The 22041-nt window shown below is 30.4% G+C and overlaps 1 protein-coding gene across 1 annotated transcript in view; it reads right to left on the reverse strand.

Annotated features, from left to right (window-relative positions):
• Positions 1 to 22041, reverse strand: part of LOC136968215 (uncharacterized) — a 75062-nt gene that overhangs the window by 13530 nt on the left and 39491 nt on the right. Inside the window, exons 8-12 of the mRNA XM_067262197.1 lie at positions 17280 to 17460; positions 6686 to 6840; positions 6395 to 6611; positions 4337 to 4430; positions 4084 to 4257 (exon numbers count right to left, since the gene is read on the reverse strand). Of these exons, the coding sequence (XP_067118298.1) occupies positions 4084 to 4257; positions 4337 to 4430; positions 6395 to 6611; positions 6686 to 6840; positions 17280 to 17460 (821 nt within the window). The remainder of the gene's footprint in view (positions 1 to 4083; positions 4258 to 4336; positions 4431 to 6394; positions 6612 to 6685; positions 6841 to 17279; positions 17461 to 22041) is intronic.

Genomic DNA, 22041 nt, shown 5'->3' on the forward strand with positions numbered 1-22041 from the left:
AACGCGATTGTTCGTATGCCTAAGAATGGCGCTGAAATGAAGTTAAGGGAGACGAAAGCCCACCAGTGGCTGAGTGGATGAGGCATTGAACAGTGGTCGAGGGTTCGCACCTTACCAACGGGTGGCCACATAGAGTTTTCCGGGTTTCTTTACGTACCTAACACCTAAATTGGGGTCATTCTCACATAGCAAATCCTCTCGGGAGGCACTCTTTTTGCAGACATTACCGTCTTCTTGTTAATGCAATCAATTCTAAGGACGACGGAACATTCGCGTGACTAAATTACTACTATAGAAATGGCAATCCGCGAAGTGACACGATCGTTCACTTACCCCAGAACGGTTTTGAACCAAATTAAAGAGTCACGCGACCGTTCGCTTCATTAAACACCCAAACGACATTTTGACTATTTAATAAAATTTCTCTTTTCTTCTACCAAAGACTCAATTAAACTTTTCCCCTTTTTACAAACAGAATAGCAATTCTATTGTACTTCTTGTAGATGACAAAAATACTAATCTTATTAACTTTCAAAGAAATTCAATATTTCATTACAAAAGATCTATTTTGTAGATAAAAATCTATTGTCTGAAATTCGAAATGTTCCTCGAGAGAATTGGTTTATTGAACTCGTACTAACTCTCGTCATATTGAATGAATTACATCTCCTATAATTTTCTCTTCTGATGTATTTAATTAAAGTATTTATTTAACTTGATTAAATATTAAACAAAACATCCTTTCACGGTCGCTGATCTATCTCTTCTTTTCTTTGTTTGATAGAAAAGAATACCGGTTGAAAGAAAATACACTCAAAAATGTATTATTTTCAGGATAAAAATAAATATTTAATTAATGCATTAAATTATATTTAATAAAAGATTTATTGTTTTTTTTATTTTGTTACAGTGAAATAAATAATATATAAAACCTTTTTTTAAACGAATGAATTTTTGCATAAAAAAGTAAATGCAAATTTACTTTTCGCATTTACTTTCTTGAAAATTTCTTAAAATTCTTGAAAATTTGCTTTACAAATATTAAATTATTCATTTTTCTTCATAAAAAATGAAGGAATGAGTTACTTTACATATAAAATTTTCATTTTCTATAAATTCAATACATTGTCTCGAAGATAAAAAAATAAAAAGTTTAAAAGACTTTAGAAAATTTTCGGAATTACTATGATCGATTTATTGATCAGTTAATGCGAGTTTCCAGCACGTTCGAGCTATATGATCGACTACTATTACGCCCATTATGGGCGTGCCCGACCTGCAATAGGAGCACAATGAAGGGTGGCAAACGAGTGCAATCCATGATAAATTAGGGGGTCTGTATCAAGTTCGAACCAGGATCCAATTCCACTCGGTGTCAACCGATTGGAATTAGATTGATGTGATAAGACCACACAATACGAGAGCGATCTACCAAAAACTAGTCCAATTTAGGTGTTAGAAAAGTGTAGAAAATAGTGGATTTATTCAACCGGTTACTGGTTAGCACGCTAACAGCAATCGATCTGAATTCTTATGAATGGACACTGTAGAACAATTGGGTACTTGTTCTATTAGAACTCACTTGAAAACCTTAAAGCTCAATTGTTTTGTTAAGTTATGGCAACGCGACACTTGGGTGATCTGCCTAGGGGAAATGTCTTCTTGGAGATTTTTTTAAGAGTAACTGGCCCCTATTTAGGCCTCCAAAATGTAGAAACCCCGAAAAACTCCACGTGGCCAGCCGTTCTGGCAAGGCGCGAATCCACGGCCGAACTCCCAGTGTTCAGGGAACGGAACCGCTTGGCCACTGGTGGGTCCCTTAATAGTTCTAAATGTTTGTAATATCCGCATTAAAACGAAACAATTTATATATTGATAAATTATGCTTGAAACTGTTAAAATTTATTAATGTCCCTTTGAAAGAAAATATGTAGAAAAAAGAAATAAATAAAACAGTTTTTTTTCCTTTTTATAAATAATCAACGAGGAGAGAATTGTTTAACATGCAATATACTTTGAATTTTATTACTTGTAAAGTGTTCGCCACAGCAAAAACAAAAATCAATTTTCTCTGCGAAAATATGTTTCTAATATTGGATTGTAAGGATAATCTCATTTCACCTTTGGAGGAAAAAATAAACAAATATTTAATCAAATTGAAAATTTTATTATAGAATTTTAACCCTTTGATCTGAATTCCCTTTCCAGTTTTTCTGTCAGAGAAACCTAAAAAAAAATCAATATTGTCTTTCTAATGCCCAGCACAAATAACATTTTCAAAACATTATTTGCTACGTGACTGTTTTAATTTTAAATACTATTTTAAATATTGGTTTCCGAGGGTATGCATTTCGGAAAACATGTCCATGCAGGTCTTCTTTCAAGTTGTACAGCAATCCTGATACAGAAATTGAATGTATTTTACAGATAATAGTGATAAATGTATTCCAATGTATAATAAAATACCTGTATTTTATAAAAGGGGTTATAGTAAATTTCTATTAAAACAATAATAATTAAAAGTTGGTATAAAGAAGTATTATTTCTAAAACTTTACTGTAAATAATATTTTCAATGTATCAATTGTTAAATTAATATCATGAGACACTGAGACGCCTATTTTGGTCTCACAACAGTAACTATACTGTACATTGAAGACAATACACAAACAGAGATTTATTTAGAAATATATTACAAGATATTTTTTCAAAATTTTTCCGTCCTATTGGCACTTAGAGAGAGCCTCTTTTTAGCGAACCCATTATAATTTTAGCCAGGTCCATAATGTGTAAAAAACCGGGAAGGACCAATGTTGTCACATTAGTCGCTTGGCCATCCAGACTTCAATATTGACAGACTTTCATAAATTAAATAAATGTTAATTTAAACAATAATATTTATCTGTAATTGAATTTATATACAAGTTTACAGGTTACTATATCTCGGACGTTCTCCTTCGCTGTCGCTATGGCACTTTAGCCTAGTTGATGTACTGTACTTCTGAAGAAGCACATTAGCAATTAAACATTTACGATGACTTGCCACTATTTAGATGATCATTTAAATTTAAATACCTGGTAATTAAATTTTGCATTGAAATCTTAGTAATTATTAATTACCAGCTTCAAATCTATCAGTAGAATGAACGGTGGACTTAGATTAATGGTTTCCGAGGCTTATTTATATGAAAAATGGTAGTCTAGATCTCAAACGGGCGTCACTTTACGCAAGTTTCTTAAAAATTTAATTAATTTTCAGTAATCCTGTAAAATATAATTAATTTTATAAAGTCGAAAGAACAACGCAAGCTTTGTTAACTTAACAGACCTTTTTTTTCCTACAGTTGTTTAATGTTTAACTTGATAAATATTAATATTGTAGCATATTTATTAAACGCTTCCACAAGTATCTATTATTTTTATTATTATTTAACAATAGAAATTGAAATATTTTAAAATAAAATCGTTATTTTTAATAAAGCAACTCAAATTTTAAAATATTTACAAGAATAATGGAGGACATGTAAGTTTTACCTCGTCACCAGAGGGCCAATTATAAAATTTTACTCTCGTTCTAATTCTTTCGCCCAATATTTTTATTTATTTATTTAAAAGCATTAATAAAATGTCACGATACATTTTCTATAAATTCAGTATTGATTCCATTGTCTAAGTAATTCAGTGACCGAACAGATAAAACCACTGAACACTAGTAGCTAGTGTCGGGTTGGTGGCTAACAACAGGCAGGCCACATGGCGTCTTCTAGGTTTTCTTCGTGTATCTAAACACCTAAATTAGTACCAGTTCCCCCCACGTAGAAAGTCCTCCCTGAAGACATCCACCCTTTGCAGTGTGCTGCTGGTTGCATTGCCTTATCCCATCAATCTAATCCATGTAATTCAATTTAAATTAAACAAAGCATAACTGTATTACCAATAAAGCACACCAGGGATCGAATTTAATCTAGATTACGTAAATTAGTACACGAAATTTAGGGATTATGACGAGAGAATTTTAAAAATAAGGCAGAAACATTTATCTTTTGGACTACATAAAAAATATAATCGATCGGAACAAATTTACCTCCACTTCTTCCTTTTCTAAATCTCTCCAGTTTAATAGTGTTTCTGTAGTTGTAGTTCCATTTAATTCACGTAAAGGATATATGACGTGGCCGATGACATTATATCTTTTACCACGATCGTTATCGTATACAGTCAACTTGATTGCTCTTTCGTTTAAAGTGCGAACGGGTATCTAAAGATAACAAGTTTATAATGACGAAATATAATTGAAAGTAAACTAAAACAAAATGAAAATTTAATCAAACAAACACCTGAAAAATAAATGTTTCTTCGAATCGTGGATTACATGTTTTCTTCTTTTGTTTCGATTGAAGATATCTTCTCTCGTCCGGCATCAGTGATATTCTGAATTAGTAAAGAAGTGATAATTAATTAATTATATTTAATTAAATTGGATTTTGCAAAATTAATTAATCTTATTCTCGTAATTTTTAATGTATTTTTCACGTTGTCAAATCGAGTAATTGTTTTTGGGGGTCTTTCCACCGTAAGGGCATTTTTAATCACATCCATCGTGAATTCGGCCAGGTCCACAATGGATGGTGAGGAACGAGACATATTGGAGATGGACCGCCTTTGAAGAATTCCTGGTGTTGTTTGCCCGGATTTGTTCCCGAATCCTCCAGAGCGGTATTAACTACTTCGACCATTTAGCTGCAAGTGGGTGGTTACATAAATGAAAAAGATAGAAAAGTCACTGATCAATAGAGAAAACAAGGCAATTCGAATAACAAGAACTTGCTTCTCGCAAACCACAGAAATTCTAATTGCATTAGAGACTAAGCTATTCTGTGATCTGGCTTCTCGAGGGAATTTAATACTGTAATTAAACGTGAACTTCAGTATCTCTAATTGCCAACAATATTAATCAATTTGTTATTGAATATTACGTACTAGTTAGTTACTAACTACTCCGTACAAGGCAAATTGGCAGCATGTGTTACCTTATTCTCATTGTTTACAATAGATTACATCCGTTGCTTGTTATCGAAAACTCGGTTCTAGAAAATTCATTTCATTCTTCAAAGTTCAGCCTCTGGTTAATTTTAACAAAAACTGATATTAACGAAGACGTGTCCATATGTCTTTTGTCACGTGGCCGTTTTTACTTTCCCGGCTGTTATATATAATAAAGGATAAGTAAAAAAAAATGATCCCTCCCTCAAGATTTTTACTTTTTTTGGAATCGGGACATGTTGAAACGTCGAGAAATGCAAAAACTTCGGGGGCTTTTCTGTATGTATGGATGTGTATGGGGGGCACAATTTTGTGTACCCTCTATGAAGCTTAATAACTCCTTTATTATCGAAAATTTCTGAAATTTTTCAGGGAGGTTTGTGTATTAGGGGGATCGATGCTATTAAATTTTGGTGGTTAAAGGTCGAAGGGATGGGGAGATATAGGAGGTCGTGTGTATCTCCAGTAGGGTCAGACTTAATGACAATTTTACTCGTAATAAAAATCATTTCTATCCTCAAAATTAAGCTTTTTGCCATTTTACAATAGTTAAAAATATAAAAAGTTTTTGAATAAAATATGATAACAGATGACGCCACCAAATTTCGCCGGAAAAGTTAAGCAACTCGTTGCTGAATTTTTTTGAAAACGTTCGAACTCGCACTTGAATAGTTTGTCGTGCATGATCTTCAATGACTGTTATACCTGAAGGCAACTTTACTTATTTGCCCCAAACAAACAATTTTTTCTCTTTATTCAGGTTAAGTTACATTTTTTTTTATTCCTAAAAATCTTTTTCCGTTTCACATTGAGCAGGTTATCGGCTTATAGTAAAATTTAACATAGAAAATAGCACCGTTTCGAAGTTCGTACGGTTTAGACAGGTTATACTGTACTTAAAATAACACAGATTTATGCAGCATATTTTACATTTAAAGTTCTAATTTTCTGTATTGACTAACAACAAATAAACAGTAAATAATAACTTTCTACATCAGGTAATAGCAAATAGCAATCCTTGTCGCAAACTTAAACGCCATTTTACGTTAATCTTGACATATATTTATGACGACAGAATGGCCAAGAGGATAAAAGCGTCATCCAACCTCTCCCGGGACCGGATCCAGATTGGAACTTAAATTTTCATGGACAATTTAATCCGGATGTCACACCACTCACCTACTGGTCTCTTAGTGCTCAGACGGAATAGAAAATTATACAAGAGTATACAGACAGAATTTTAATCTCATATATCAATTCATTTTAGTAAAACCAAAAATATCCTGTAAATACTTTATATATATTGAATAAATATTTTATCTTATAAAATATTTTTCAAGAAAATTACCAACCTGACAAAAGGATCACAACAATTTATGGAACCGCATACTCTCGAAGGAAGATTTTTCACTTTAATCAAGTGAACTACTAGGCGTTCTGAAGAAGCATCATACTCTACACCGAACCATATACGTCCCTTGTTACCATCCGGAAAATATATTTCTTCTTCCGGTTCCTCCAGACCAACTTTATACAATTCGGGATTAAGACCACCGAGTAAAGAAGTACCTTTAGAGAATACTCACGATTTAATAAGGTATGTTTCATTAATAACTTGCCTTTATAGTAAAGTGTAACTGTACCTGGAAGTCCTCCTCCTTCCAACAGAGCCAATCGTGCCCATAAAGATACATCTGGTGAAGATCCGGATGATAATGATACAGTATCGACTGGACTGGGTAAAGATGTTACAGCCGTTGTGATATTTGGCACAACGAAGTCTATTGATCTGTTCTGACTGAAAGCATTATAATTAATTAATTTAATAATTAAAATAACTCCGAATCAGCAAATCTTTATATAGAAAATTACTAAGTTGTTGTTCAAATTAATACACACGTGAAGAACCTGGAAAACTCCACGTGGCCAACATCAATTACGTGTTCAGTAGTTTTATTCACTTAGTCATTAGTGGTCCATTGAAAAATATGGGTAAACATGTTTTTCCCCCAAGGCAATTATATTAATGTATAAAAAAAATAAGAAAAATTTTCCACTTTACAATCGATTTACATTAAAATATGAATATATTTTTTCACGAAAAAACACACCAAATTTATAAATATGTATGAAACTAATGTTATGCATCTTTGCAAATACAAATAAATAAAGTCAACACAAGATATATATCAAAGAATATTTAGATTATGATAACGCCTGAATTTCTAATATTTAAGAATGCGTGAAAATTCTGAATTATTCATAACTATTAATAGAATACATTATCGAATTAGACATTCATACTGAGAATTTTCTATTTACTTGTTTCAATATTTACTAAAGTCTTAAAGAAACTGAAAGATAAATTATTGAATTATAAAATGAGTTATTTCGAATCATTAGAATTCTTTAATTTAAATAAAAATATTCTTTACCAGAATAATTAATAATAAGTCACAGAGTAAACACGCAAATTGTAATGTAAATAATAAGTACTAAGTAGACTGTTTATAAATTTATATGAGGAGATAATGATAATATAACAGGCCCTTCTCCTTCACAAAATAATAGAGTATGTGTATAAACTATCTTTGAGAATAAAACGAGGCCTCTCCTAACGTGAGGCCCTAAGCTGTAGCTTGTTTAGGTTACACATAAATCCGTAAGTAATTTTAATAATAAAACAGACCGTAATTATATTTATCTTTCATGTTTATTTTACCTTATACTAGCTGCGTGTGTTCAGATTGCACGAGCTTTTGAGGGGGTGGGGAATTGGTATGATTGATTGAGAGAGGGTGATAAAAAAACAATAGTCTTGGTACCTAAAATGACATCTATTGACCCGAGTATTTACAATAATAAAACTGCGAAACACAAAATTTGCTTAAGTATAAGTTAAGGGAGGGAGTGGGGGGCTTTAGGGTTGGCTGGTGCTGAGGCCCTCACCCTATTTTTTCTAGGGTGTCGAAGAATATTCATGGCAAATTTGGTGCGGAATGGTACAGAACTCTTCACCTAATACGTACATACATATATACACTGCATACATATTTTGACTTTTATGTACAGTACAGTACATAATTGCTTATACAGTAGTTATATAATAAGCACAAAGGAAGTTGAGTGTAGTAAAGTATATAATTATAATTAAGTGTTTTGATATTACAATTTCTTTAGTTCTATTTTCTATTATTCGTTAAAGCTTCTAAAATTAATACAATTTATAAATATACTATTTTAAAAAATTACATTAAAGTTAAATTGTATTTAAACCCAACGAAGGGGTAAGAAATGACAACTCGGAAAATAACTTCTGCTATTTTTATTAAAATTTACTAAAATAAATTTATTTTATTTATATCTTTAAATATTTATGAACATTTCGAATAGTATTACAACTAAACCTAGAACGTGCTAAATAAAATAAATGTTGTATTTTTAAAAAATAAAATTCAATTAAAATAAAATTTATTTCATTTTAATTGAATTTTTCCTTAAAAAATTTGCAGTAAATAAAAAAAAATATTCTTCGAAAGTAATAAATATAAATGGCATTTTACTTCTTGAGAGACGAAACGAAAAATAATAGCGCAATAGTTTGATAGAAAAATTTGTTTCGATTGCAATTGTAGATGACATTTATGACGTTGTATCGATTTCAAGAATTTCTAGTTCTAAAAAAAATATCTTAGACAAAAGAAAAATATATATTTTTTTTTAAAGTTACAAAACCTTAAAGTTCTTAATTAAAATCTTAAATTATTGTTAATAAAAATTGCTTATTTACTAAGAGCTTCTTATGTTATGACTTGGGAATTATATTGGATTAGTACTTCGTTTTCATTATGAGTACAGTCGTAAATTAAAAAGTGCCATGGCTCTAACTGGCTCCCGGAGTTTGAATCGCCACTGTCAGTGGAGGCGCCACCGTCTATGGAGTTTTGTATGGGCAAAGAGCAATTTTATGGAGCAACATATGCAAAATGAATTAAATGCTCCAGAAATGATCTATATATTCGTAATCAGAGCAAAAATAAAATTGTGCAAGAAATAATTTTCTGTTTTTGGGACGAGGAACAAGTCTAAAATCCAAACTGGATGTTCACAAAGTATAAGGGCTTCGCCCTTCTTTAAAAAAAAGTAACAGGGCACCACTCCGGTACGCTCTGGAACGACTACAATACTGGTTTTCATTTTTTTTTTCTAATGGTGAAATTCGCAATTTGGTATTTTTGTGACACTCCTACTTCTTTATCAACGCAGAGATACTTTTAGTAATACACGTAAGAAGTGTCAGGGTCGATTTACACACAACAGTGACGTGCCGGCACAGTGCAGTAAGCATCGATAAATATCACACATAGCCAATCAGAATTTCATGTACGACACTTGTATGATTGACAGAATACAGATCACGTGTCGTAGATGAAACTCTGACTAGCTATGTGTGATATTTATCGTTGTTTATTCATCAAACGGTCACTGTGCCGGCACGTCACTGTTGTGTGTAAATCGACCTTTATAGTGCTGCTCAGTACTACATTTTGCGGCACCCTTAAGTGTCTTTGTGGCACCCTAGGATACTGCGACACCCGAATTGAAACCATTAGTGTAATAAGACAACACAAAATATGAGAGTTACCATCCGGGAGGACTTTCGATGGAAAACTGGCCCGTTTAGCTGACAAACACGTGAAAAAACCCAAAAACATCCACGCGGCCTTTTGGCGAGGCACGAACCCGCGATCAACTGTTAGTGTTCAATGGTGTTATCGGTCACTGGTGAGTTACCTAGGGCCACAATTATTGTAAATCTGGTCCTGTCCATTTAATTTATTATAAGTTACAAAAAATTCTTTTTATATCTGTGTACATTAAATAAGATATTTTCAAAATTTACAATAAAATTCTCTTATTTACATTTATACAATGAGTTATTAACTATTGAATGATTTTTTTGTTTTAACTTAAGAAAAATTCATTTTTTATTATTTTTTACTATGAATCGATTGATCTGATTATCCTGGAGATTCAGATAATAAGAATTAAGTTATCCTTTCAATCGACCAACACGAAATTTAATTAACAGATCTATCAATGGTACACATGAAGTTCTTCCTAGTTTTGTCCACATCGAAACAATATTGTAAGTTAAGCATATCGGATTGATTAAATTATTTCTATATATAAAGTACTGTTTGTTACGAGTATATATATATATATATATATATATATATATATATTTTAATACGTAATATATAGAGCAATATGAATTTATGATAAATAATTATTCCAGTTAAAAATATTTGTATAAAAATATACATATTTTATGAAAAATAAAAGAGACCCGAGAATTTTGAAAATGAAATTAAAAATTCATATGTTTGAATAAAAAAGTGACAATTTATTGGATGTTTTTCACTTTTATTATATTTTATAAATAAATTTTTATACGAAAAATTTTTCATATTGTAAAATTTATTAGGAAAAGATTAAATAAAAACTTTTTTACAATTCATAAAATTTTCAAGTAAACAATTTACATGCTTATGCTTAATAATACAGCTTTTCTGTTTTTTACTAAAACCATATCGTGCAGTTTTTCAGGTTTTCTTCACGTTTGTAACACCTAAATAGGGGCCATTTTTCCATGAGAGATATCCCGTGCATCGCCCATTTGCACGTGTTTTACTGTATTTTCATTATATTTAATATGTAATTGACATTTACATAATTTTTAGCATAAAATAAATTTATTACGTTAATTTTATTAATCTTTAAAATGTCTATTTGATCATTTTTTTTTTATTCTGATAGCCGAATGGTCGAAGCGGTGAAGGTATTAGTTTGCCAGTTTGGGGAGTCCGGGATCGAATCCGGGCGATCGAAAAACCTCAGGAATTTTTCGGGGTTGTTCCGTTCCGGATATTTGGGACCCCGTCCTTCACCATCCGGCCATTCCGATTGTGGGTCTGCCAAACCCACAGAGTCTTCGAAAGAAGGCCCTCTTAATGCTCAGGACGAAAAGAGTCAGAAACGAAAAAAAAATTCTATGAAAAATAAGTTAATATATTACCTTACTTTTTATAGAAAAAACTTGATAATTTTATAATAAGTGCAAATGTTTATTTACGTTTCAAAATTTTGGATTGGAAACCTGACAAATGATGTCTTTCGGATTTTCGTAATTATTTATCATTGGCTGAATAATATATCTTGAATTCTTTATAAATTTATTTACTTGAATGGCCATTTCTCTTTCCTTTCGTGGCATATAGAAATAATTAATCAACTAACACTCAAATAATTTAATTTCCTCTCACTTACATCAATGGAGCACTTTGCAAACAGCCAGTACTTCAAGAACGTTCGATTCTGTGAAATCATTTTATTCTTCCTACATCTTACAATATACGTAACAGAAATGTATATATATAATTTTCCTATTTAATACCAGCTTAGTAGAGATTTTGGTATTTGTTTTTTTTTTACTATGTATAACTCGAAATCGAATTGTTGTTTGTTGATTTTGCAGCACGACTCGCGGGTGATCAGCCTCCTGGGAGAAATTTCTATGGGAATTTGGCATCTATTTTAGGTATACAAACGCGAAGAAAACCCAGAAAACTCTAAGTGGTCAGTCCGATGAAGAGGCGCGAACCCAATCAGTATTCAGGTGTTTCATCCACTCGGCCATTGGCGGGTCCGAAATCGAATTCTAAAGCATTAAAAATGCTTGAACGAAACCATGAGCAATTGTAAATGGAAATGGCAAAATCATCAAGAATGATAGATCCATCAAGAACAAAAGAATTGCTTATTATATGTTGTATAGCTTATGTTCTATGGAGGATTTTGAATGCCTTATAGAGTTCTAATCACTCAAAATAGGTTACCATTAACCGTTCAATTAAAATTTATTTTAAAAAATGAATCTTATCATTTATTCATTCCACTAATAATTTAATTAATTAGAAATCCTCCAAGTTCCTGATAACATCCTACAAAATAGAATAAAAATTTATTGAAAAATATTACATTGAGCTAAATCTTTCTTGGTGAAGCTGAAACAATAAACTGTGAATTTAAATTTAAAAACATTAACAAACTTATTTTGAACTGTATTTTAATTATTTTATACAATGTCAATATTCCGTCGTTAATTTAATGAGCTTTCTGAATAAAATTCTATTATAAGGATAATAAATTTATAATCAATAAACGAAGCAGATAAACAAATTTCCTGTATTATATAATATTATTTTTGTAATTACATAAGATTATAATAAATTTCGATTATTATTTTAGAAATTCTTGTTTGTAAACACTGAATTTTCAAGTTTACCAAGAACGTTATTAAATTGAAAACAATTTAAAATTCTGTTTGATAACACGTTTATTAAAAGTTTAGAATATTCTATAAACATCCTTGTTAATATTTATTATATAGTAGACATTTGAATAAGTAGAATTTATGTTTAATTAAATATCAACAAATAAATTAATGCGTAGTTTAGAAAATGCAGAAATGTCAAACAATTTGTAAATATAATTTAAATTTAATGTTATCAATTTACATACTAAATTAATCTTAAACATAGTCCTATTTATTATATATACTGTATAACAACTACTGTATTTAACTTAGTTATCTATACTATTGAAATTATGGGATAATGTTAGGGGGTCATTCACATATGATTTCATCAATTTTAAGCCTGTTTTTGACTACCTAATCCGCCATGTTGCATTTTGTCACCAACTTTTATACACCCCCATGCTGACGTCACATTCGATCCACCACCCATTTATATTAAAATCGAGCAATAAAAGAAGAAGAAATTCACTGATTTACTGCAGAAGAGTCTGATGTCACTAGTAATTAAAATGTTGCCATTGTCCTCTTTTGAGAATCTTTAGGACATGACATTCAACTAACACCAGCATCACCTGTTACAATCTGTCATAAAATCTTTACACATCCCCTACCCAAGTGAGGACCCGTTTTGAATGACCCGTTATAGAATAATAAATATGTACATAAATCTTTATTTCAACGTTTATTAAGTTGTATAGAATCTAATTTTTCTAAAAATTTTGTTAAAAAACGTAGTAGTAAACGTTAGACCAGGTGAAACGTAACAGCATATTCCAGAGAATTTTTTGGTCGTGGCAGAAGAAAACAAAGTAGTATCATTTGAAATTAAAATATATTCGTTCTCTGATTGGTTGGAGCGATGAAATAAGCATTAATAGGCGTGATCATTGAAGATTCCAGTAATTTTATTTGTGAACTTCTTCAACGCATTATAATATTTTCATTATCATAAATGTTAATGATTTTAAATTGAGTATTACATAAATATAAGAATACCCCGTTTTACGACCGCTCATTTTTTAATTCCTACTTTTTTAAATTGATATTTATTTTTAAATTATGACTGCATTAAAATATCGTATTTAAGTACTGTATTTTTAAGTAGACATTTCCATATTGTATTATAAAATTAAAACTAAAATTCACGAATGTAATCTTATAAAATTAGCCATTTGAAGAGTGAAATGGCATTCTTCACAACGACTCGCTTAACGACAGTTTGCGATCAGTTAAATTGTAAATGCCGGAAATTGTTATATTTAAAATTAACGCCTTTCACTTTTTATAATTTAATAAAATAAAATATATTTAATCATATTTAGGAATGGATTCATTTTTTGTAGTATTTTTTTTTTTTTATATCGAGAGGAGTGAATTGGATTTATTCTTCATATTACTTTAACTTATTTTAGATGACAACACAAATTTCATTATAGACAAAACTGTCCGTTTTGTCTTAATCGATTGAAGTAAGAATAGAGAATGAAATTTACTTATCAGATTTGATATAATTAATAAAAACGAAAATCACGTGAAACTATATCGATTAATTTCGAACCCGAATCCTCAGCACTTATCGTACCAGAATCTTTGATATATATTGACTTCATTAAGTTATATTCTAAGTTATTTTGACTTTAATTTCCGATCACGTATACAAGTGACCCACCAATGGCCGAATGGATAACACCACTGAACAATGGTAGTTATTCGTAGGTTTGTGCCTCGCCAACGGGCTGCCGTGTGGAAAACACATGTAACGCTTACAAGTATTATATAATATACAGGAGCAGCGCTATATCGAGATTTGATTATATATATATAATCAAACATCAGTATGGAGCTCTCCTGAAAAGATTACTCTCGTAAAGAGATGTTAAATATTACAAAAACATATTACTACCTTCAACATCTAACTTACAAAATGTACGATTTTGCATTGCAAACTATATTTGTTATCCGTCAATCTTATTAAAACTCTATTTTAATTTATTGAAGGAGCCCCTATGACAAACGACATCTGTACTCCAAAGAAGAACAAGTAAATAAAAGATCTGGCACATCTCATTTTCTTCTCCTCGTTATTTTAGTTTTATTAAAGAACATACATACAAAAAATAGTAATTTCGATGGGAAGCCCTATAGCAAACCCCTGTGCTATATGATATTAAGGAAGTTAGAGAGATATCAGGCATGAGCTCCTTCCGGAACAACATGTACTGTAAACGCTACATCGATGATATGTTAATCATCTGGAAGAAAATAGTGGACATGAGACATTTCCTTGAAAAAATCAATTCTGGCCAATTTTGTCAATTTTTCTTGGTAAAACTCGCGAGGAAAGCTCCGTTGTCAGTTAAAGCATACTTCTGAACATTAAACTCAGTTTTGAAAAAAAAAAAAAAATCTTTTCCCGGCTGTTATGGGATTTTATTTAAAAAATACCTTTTATATTATTAATCATTAGTATAATAAATTAAATTGTGTATGGCGCCATCTATTATGAGGTCTTCTTATAAAAAGCTTTTTCATATTATTAAATGTTAGAAAAGAGCAAAAAGCTTAATTTTTGGGTTGAGATAAGTTTCATTAAAAACTAAATGCTAATAACGAGTAAAATCTTCATTAATCTTACTTCTCTCGAGATATGACACATGACACTCCTTTATTAAGTTACGAGTGAGAGAACAAAATTGTGTCCCCCATATATATAAACACTAACGTCCAAACATACAGAAAAAACTTCCAAAATTTTATGCATTCTCGACGTTTCAAGGTCCCAAGTCCAAAAATGTAAACATCTTGGGGGGGATCAATTTCTGACTAATCGCTATACTTTCATTCTGTTATACATAACAGCCGGGAAAGTAAAAATGGGATATAAATAATAACACATGCAGAAAACACACAACTTACCCGTTAGACACCTCATACAATCCAGTTTCAAATAAAATCTCAGTATTTAGAGTCCTCATCAGATGGGTGAGGTATGAAGAATTAGTTCACACTAAGAACTTGGCCACGAAATATAGTATAAACAGGTATAAACAGAATACAGCATATGTAACCATACACGTCAAAAATGACAAGAGTCGTAACATATGCCAAAGAACTTGAAAATATATATAAAGCGATCTGTCACAAAGTACTGTCATCTACTGACGAAATCCCACCGTACTTACATTAATAAGGAGCGACACAGACCGACTTAACACAAACAGTATCCCAAGAGTATACGAGTCCCAGCGGTTGACAGAAGCTATGATATTGTTATGATCAAATCGTGTGACGTTAAATCTTGTCTGTTGATCCTTGCGAATCTACATGTAAGATGTATTACATTCAATCTTGTAATACATTATTATTATTATTCGAGGTGCCACACTTTAGCGCCGCACTCGATTTAGAATGCCAAATATTTTTAGGGATGGCATTAAAGAAACAGTATGACAAATTTACTTTATGAATAAATAGAACAGCAAACTGTGAAAACGAACTTCATATCTAGTTACAAATATAACACAAAAAAATAATTTCTTTGTATTTCATAAAGAAAAACTTAGTCCCTATGAGACATTTATATTTAAAAATTTAATCTTTTCGTGTAATTTAATTTCTTATGCAGCTTGTTTGATACTTAAAAATGTTTCTAGAACAATAAAATATTCATGGATATATAAAAATAAAATAAAAATAATTAAATTTAAAATACGTATATTTTTTTAAAACGTACAAATTAAACGAGCAATTATTTATTGTCACAATATCGAACCGAAATTTTTCATCATGTTTTTAATGTATTGAATTTAAAATATATGCTCTCCACCACAAATTAGTAGTGGCTTGCCCCTGTACACCATACTTTTACTTTAAATAAAATAACATGAAAATATTTAAATGCAGGGTATAGTGATGGCAGACACTTGCCATCACTATACCCTGCTTCGTATGCTTCCTGAAATCCATTTTAGATAACAAAGATAACAATAATAAAAAAAAATCTATCATTATTTCACAATTAAATATCAGCCTTAAATATAATAATTGTAAAAAAAATTAAAATAAAATTTTAAAAAATTGAGGTAGTTCTTATGTTAATACGAAAGATACATAATCTAAAAGTTTTCAAAATTTTTCATCAGCAGAATGATGATTGGTTGAAGTTGGAAAAAAGGCGGAGCTATACTAATACATTTTGAATAAATTTTAAACTGGTTGGTTTATAATAACTTTAAGAATATTTTTTTTCAGTGGACTAATTATTTCATTAAATTTCACTTTCATTAAGAATTTTACAATTAATAACAATTTATTCTACAGAAGGATATAAATTATAATACATAAAAAATTTAAAAAATAATAATAATAAACGACCGATTTTCAGATTTTAATGTTTCAACTCCATTAAAAATACAGTACATTTTAAAAATTTCAACATATATTTCATATTTTAAGTAATTTGACCTCACTATTCAATTTTTATAGGTGAAAACACGATTCTTATTTATCCAACAACAGACACTGCTTTCTCCTAAAATCTTTATTTTGACTACATATGCATTTCAGGCGTAAGCCTGATTAAAAAGGCTTACATGATCTACCTAAATTAAAGGCCTATGTGTAGCCTGAATAAATATTTCAGGAGGAAACACAGAACAACACACTGATACCTGTGTGTTGTTAGATAAATCAAAATCGTGTCTTCATCTACAAAATTTGAAATTTCAACATAATTTTTTTCCTGATTATCTAAAATTAGAAAGATTATATTTTCTCCTCTCTCTTTGATCAAATAAAATTTAAAAAAATATCTTTTATGAATTAAAAATCGGTTTTGTATAAGGGCATTTACTTACGTGACACATCCATAGAGAGATGGATCTAGTGACCTGTTGCCAATGCTTCCTCTCTTCGATGTTCCGTCTTCCAGAAATTGCTCATAACTTCTCTTTCTATGCCGATAGATAGCTAATCCAATAGCAGATGCAACAACCAAGAAAAATCCAGAAACCATAAGCCCTAGAGCTACCGGTTCATCTGAAAATAGAACATCTTGTTAACTACAAAACTAAAAGATTTAAGATAATTCAACGAGTGGTGGTTTTCCAAAATTATCCAATTTTATAAACGTTAAACATTCAGAAACTTTTCATATAAATATAGAGCGAAATATGAATGAAATTATATTATTATTATTATTGTAAACAGCGAATACCTAGAGTAAAAGTATTCATGTAATTTACAATAACGTTGCTACTTCAGGAAGTACAGTGCGTTAAACAACACATTATCATATCTTTATTCTATAAATACTTTTAGCATTTTCTTATAATTCCATTTTATTTATTTATTTATTTATTTTCTTTAGCAATTTGAATTATACAGAATAGCCCATGAGATAAATGCTTATCGTTTAGAAAGTCACGTAATATAAGTAAGTACACTAATGATATATAACAACACAATAATAATTTATTAGTCATATTAGGCAATAGCCTGTTATTACAGGGAGTTATAACTTAGAATGAACATTGATCATAGTAATAATTATAATATATTCAGTTTTTATCAGTTAGTATTATTACATACAATGTTCGGATCAATTCAAATTCTTTCACCCTTTTAAGGATTGATTACAAAAGGTTTTTGTATAATTATATAATTTGTAAATCATGGCAGTATTTGCACGTTGGAAAAAACGATACATTTGATTTTCTTCTGTGATGAAATTTAGTTTGTTTAAATCCATTTTAATTCTTAGTTCATAGCCTTTTTTACATCCACAGAAAACGTGATACTTAGTGAATAATTCTTGACATCTTGGACAGCTACTTTTGGAAATTTCGTAGATTCTATTATTAATTATAACCATATTGCTATTTAATCTCAGTTGAATGAAAAACTTCTTGACTGTAAACGACATATTAGATAACACACAGTTATTATTGAAGGAGTAATTTAGCAGTATTTCATACCATTTAGGCTCTCTTCTCTTATGTATTTCTTCGATATCTTGAGCTAATGAGATTTCTAATGCATTATGTATTAGTTGTTTCCTTATAAAGTCGCTAATTTCTGAATTTTCTAGTAATGGAGCTATAGAAACTCCGTATTCATTGATTATATTCTTCATTTGACTAATCCAGGTATGTTTTTGGGGTTTTTGACATTGTTTTATATAGCAAATGTAATAGTTTTGTTGAAAGGTTGTCATTGTCTCTGATCTTATATAGAAAATTAACAAATCTTTTGACAAAGAACGGAGCTAATCTAAATCTGTTGAGTTCAATTCTAAGAGCGTAACCAGAAATATTGTATTCCAATGTAAATGTTATGTCATTGTCGTGTTATGTCAAACAGTCTAAAATGACTAAATATATTTTTAAGCTTAATATGTGTACAAAGTTTCACCATGTTATTAATCAGACAATTTGATTTCTGAACGACTTTTTTATATTGCTTTTCAAAAGTTATTGTGGGGGTCAGTATAATTCCCAAAAATTTTATCTCTTGTACTATCTCTAATTGTACTTTGTTCATCAAGAATGATGTGCTTTTTTTGCAAGTTTGGATCCATTACGAAATATCATGACTGAGGATTTTCTTGGATTGATGCTTAATTTTAATATATCGAAATATTTTTGTATATTTCTAATTTTTCTTCGAAGACCTGCTGCTGTGGGTGCGACTAGTACAATATCATCCGCATATGCTATAGAGCGGATTACTTGGCCGTCTATATAAAATCCATCATCTTCTTTCTCAAAACATTCATTTATGTCTGCTAGTAAATAGTTAAAAAGATGCGGAGACCAAGGGTCACCTTGAAGAAGACCTCTATTCACTTGTAATTCTGGCCATTTCTTGTCAAATTGTTTAATGATTACTTCGTAGTGTCCGAACAATTGATCGATTATTCTAATCATACGTGTATCTGCTCCATTTTTGCTTAACTTCTCTAGTAATACTGCAATAACCACTGAGTCATATGCTTTTTCAATGTCCAAAAACAAGGCAAAGACTTTTTGTCTTTTTTTATATAATTGTAATTGAATTAGTGTCGTCAATGAAAATAATGCAATTTGGGTGCCTCCGTTTTTTGTGAAGGCAAACTGTGTATAATTGAGTAGTTTATTATTCTCTGTCCACTCGTTAAACTTTTCTGTTAGTACTGCTGTAAACAGTTTGCGAAACCCAGACAAAAGAGCGATAGGTCGATAGTTGGCTGGACAGCCTCTTTCACCTTTTTTTAAATATCATTTGGAAGATGATTTTGTTCCAATCTCTAGGTATTGTACCCGTATTATAGAAGTTATTGTATAGATTAGCCAATAGATGAATTCCTTCGATCGAAAAGTTTTTGATTATCGCGTTGGTGATGGAATCGGCACCTGGAGCCGTTCTCTCTTTTATTTTATTGATACACCTGTGTAAATTTTCTTCATTAAATATTTCTGTTAGTGGTTCAGTCGTAACAGTTAAGTGTGGTATTCTCTGCACATTGCATTTATCTTTGTAGGAAATGGAAAATTCCTCAAAGTATTGTTGCCAATTATCATACGTTACATAGCATTTAGGCTCTGGAGTTTGTGTTTTATTTCTGACTTGTTTAATGATATTCCAAAATTTTTTCGTATCTTTAGCTTTTAATAAATGATCACTCATCTCAGAATAATATTTCTTTTTTTTGGCTTTAATTAGGTTTTGATATATTTTTTTGTTCCTTATATATTCTTTCAACGTTGACTCCGAGTTCATTTTTCTAAAATATTGTAAGCTACGTTGTTTTTTAATCTTGTGTAAGTAACAACTCTTATCAAACCAAATTTGTTTGGGATGTGTTCTATTAATGTTCCAAGAGGTTTTGTATCGAAATTGGTCTATTATATTTACTAATTTATCATATTTCTGCACAGCCGTTATATTATTTTCTTTATATTGTATCATCAACAATTGATTGTTGAATTCATTTTTGAATTTTTTCAGATTAAAACTTCTTCTCGTCTCTCTTCTATAGGTTCGATTATTTTTTTGAATTTGTTCTTCCCTGTTTTCGTATGGGGTTCCAATAAGTTCTAGTTGTACAGGGAAGTGGTCTGACATATCGATATTCAAGACTCTAAATTCCTTAATCTTATTTAGGGCAGTTTCCGAACAAATTATATAGTCAATCACAGATTTGCCTAAATTAGACAGGTAGGTATATTCCGCAGGACAGTCGCTTGGGAGTCGTCCATTCAAAATATATAGATTATCATCTTGTACAAATTCTAGTAATGATTTTCCTCCTAAGTTACTTACTTTATCTTTAGACATTCTGATATTATCAATAATTTCATTGTTATTTTTGTTTTTTGTATCCATTGCTTCACCTATTCCACTATTAGCATCGCCCCCAATTAGTCACAAATCTGTAATATTAGTTCTCTGTATTATTTTATTTTGAATTTCTACTAAGATTCTGTTTTTATCGGAGTTTGGTGGGAGTATATGAGTATAATTCCTATACGTTTCTCTCCAGCGTGAACTTAAATGTTGACAGAGTTCTAATTCGGCTAGGATGTAATTGTTATCAGTAATCCAAAATCTCAATTTACCTAGATTTTTATTAATTAACAATAAGAGTCCTCCAAAGGGTCGACCGAATTTGCTACTTCTTTGACCTTTACTTTCCAATACTAAGAAGGTTCGTTCTAAATATGTTATATCTTCTATTTTTAGCTGGATCAACCAAGTTTCAGACAAACCAATAACTGTATTGGAATTCAAATATCTATAAAATGTCTCTGTGTATAGCTTTCTTTGGATACCTTGTATATTCCAGAATCCAAAACGAATTTTGGAATTATGTCTTTTTACATATTCACCTTCTTCTAATGGTAGTTCAACTACTAAGTTTGTCAGCTTTATTCTGTTCTTCGATTATTCGTGGAAATGAAGGCTTTTTTGACATGTTTATTTAATTGACCCTTTAATTTAGACCTAAAAAACCCCTTACATGTATCACTTTTTGTAAGTGGAGATCGTATGTATAGATATTCTCTTCCTTTATATAATAATCATCCCTCATTATTATTTTAATGCCTTTGGCTTTTTCTTGTTGGAATATTGGTATCAAATTTTTTCTCCTCAATCTCGATCTTCTACAGAGATCTGTTTTAAATATAATTTCTTTTATGTTCGTCTAAATTGATTTTTGCTCTCTTAGAATTCTTTAAGTATTAAATTTCTATCATATGTTGAGGATAGAACTATTTTCACCATAGGCTTGTATTCATTATTAGTTAGTTTAATTATACTATCTATCAGACTATTTGTTATCCCTAGTTCTCTTGTTATAAATAGTTCGATTTCTTTTAGATATTGCGAAGTTTGAAACGGAAAATTAATAATTACTATATTTTTGTTCGTTTTTTTCATTTAATAATTGATCTATTTCAAATTCTAGCTCACCTTTTGTGTGGAAATTATCCATAGTTATTGAATCCATTTTTTCCAATTTTTGTGCAACTCTTTTGGATTCCAATCGGTAAACTCTGTTTTCTTCTTTCACATTATTAACTTCTGATTTGATATTTTGTAATTCGGTGTTTAATTGATTGAATCTTTCTTGAATCA

Source organism: Centruroides vittatus, unplaced genomic scaffold (assembly GCF_030686945.1).
Source record: "Centruroides vittatus isolate TY-2023 unplaced genomic scaffold, ASM3068694v2 contig_1416, whole genome shotgun sequence".
Classification (NCBI taxonomy): domain Eukaryota; kingdom Metazoa; phylum Arthropoda; class Arachnida; order Scorpiones; family Buthidae; genus Centruroides; species Centruroides vittatus.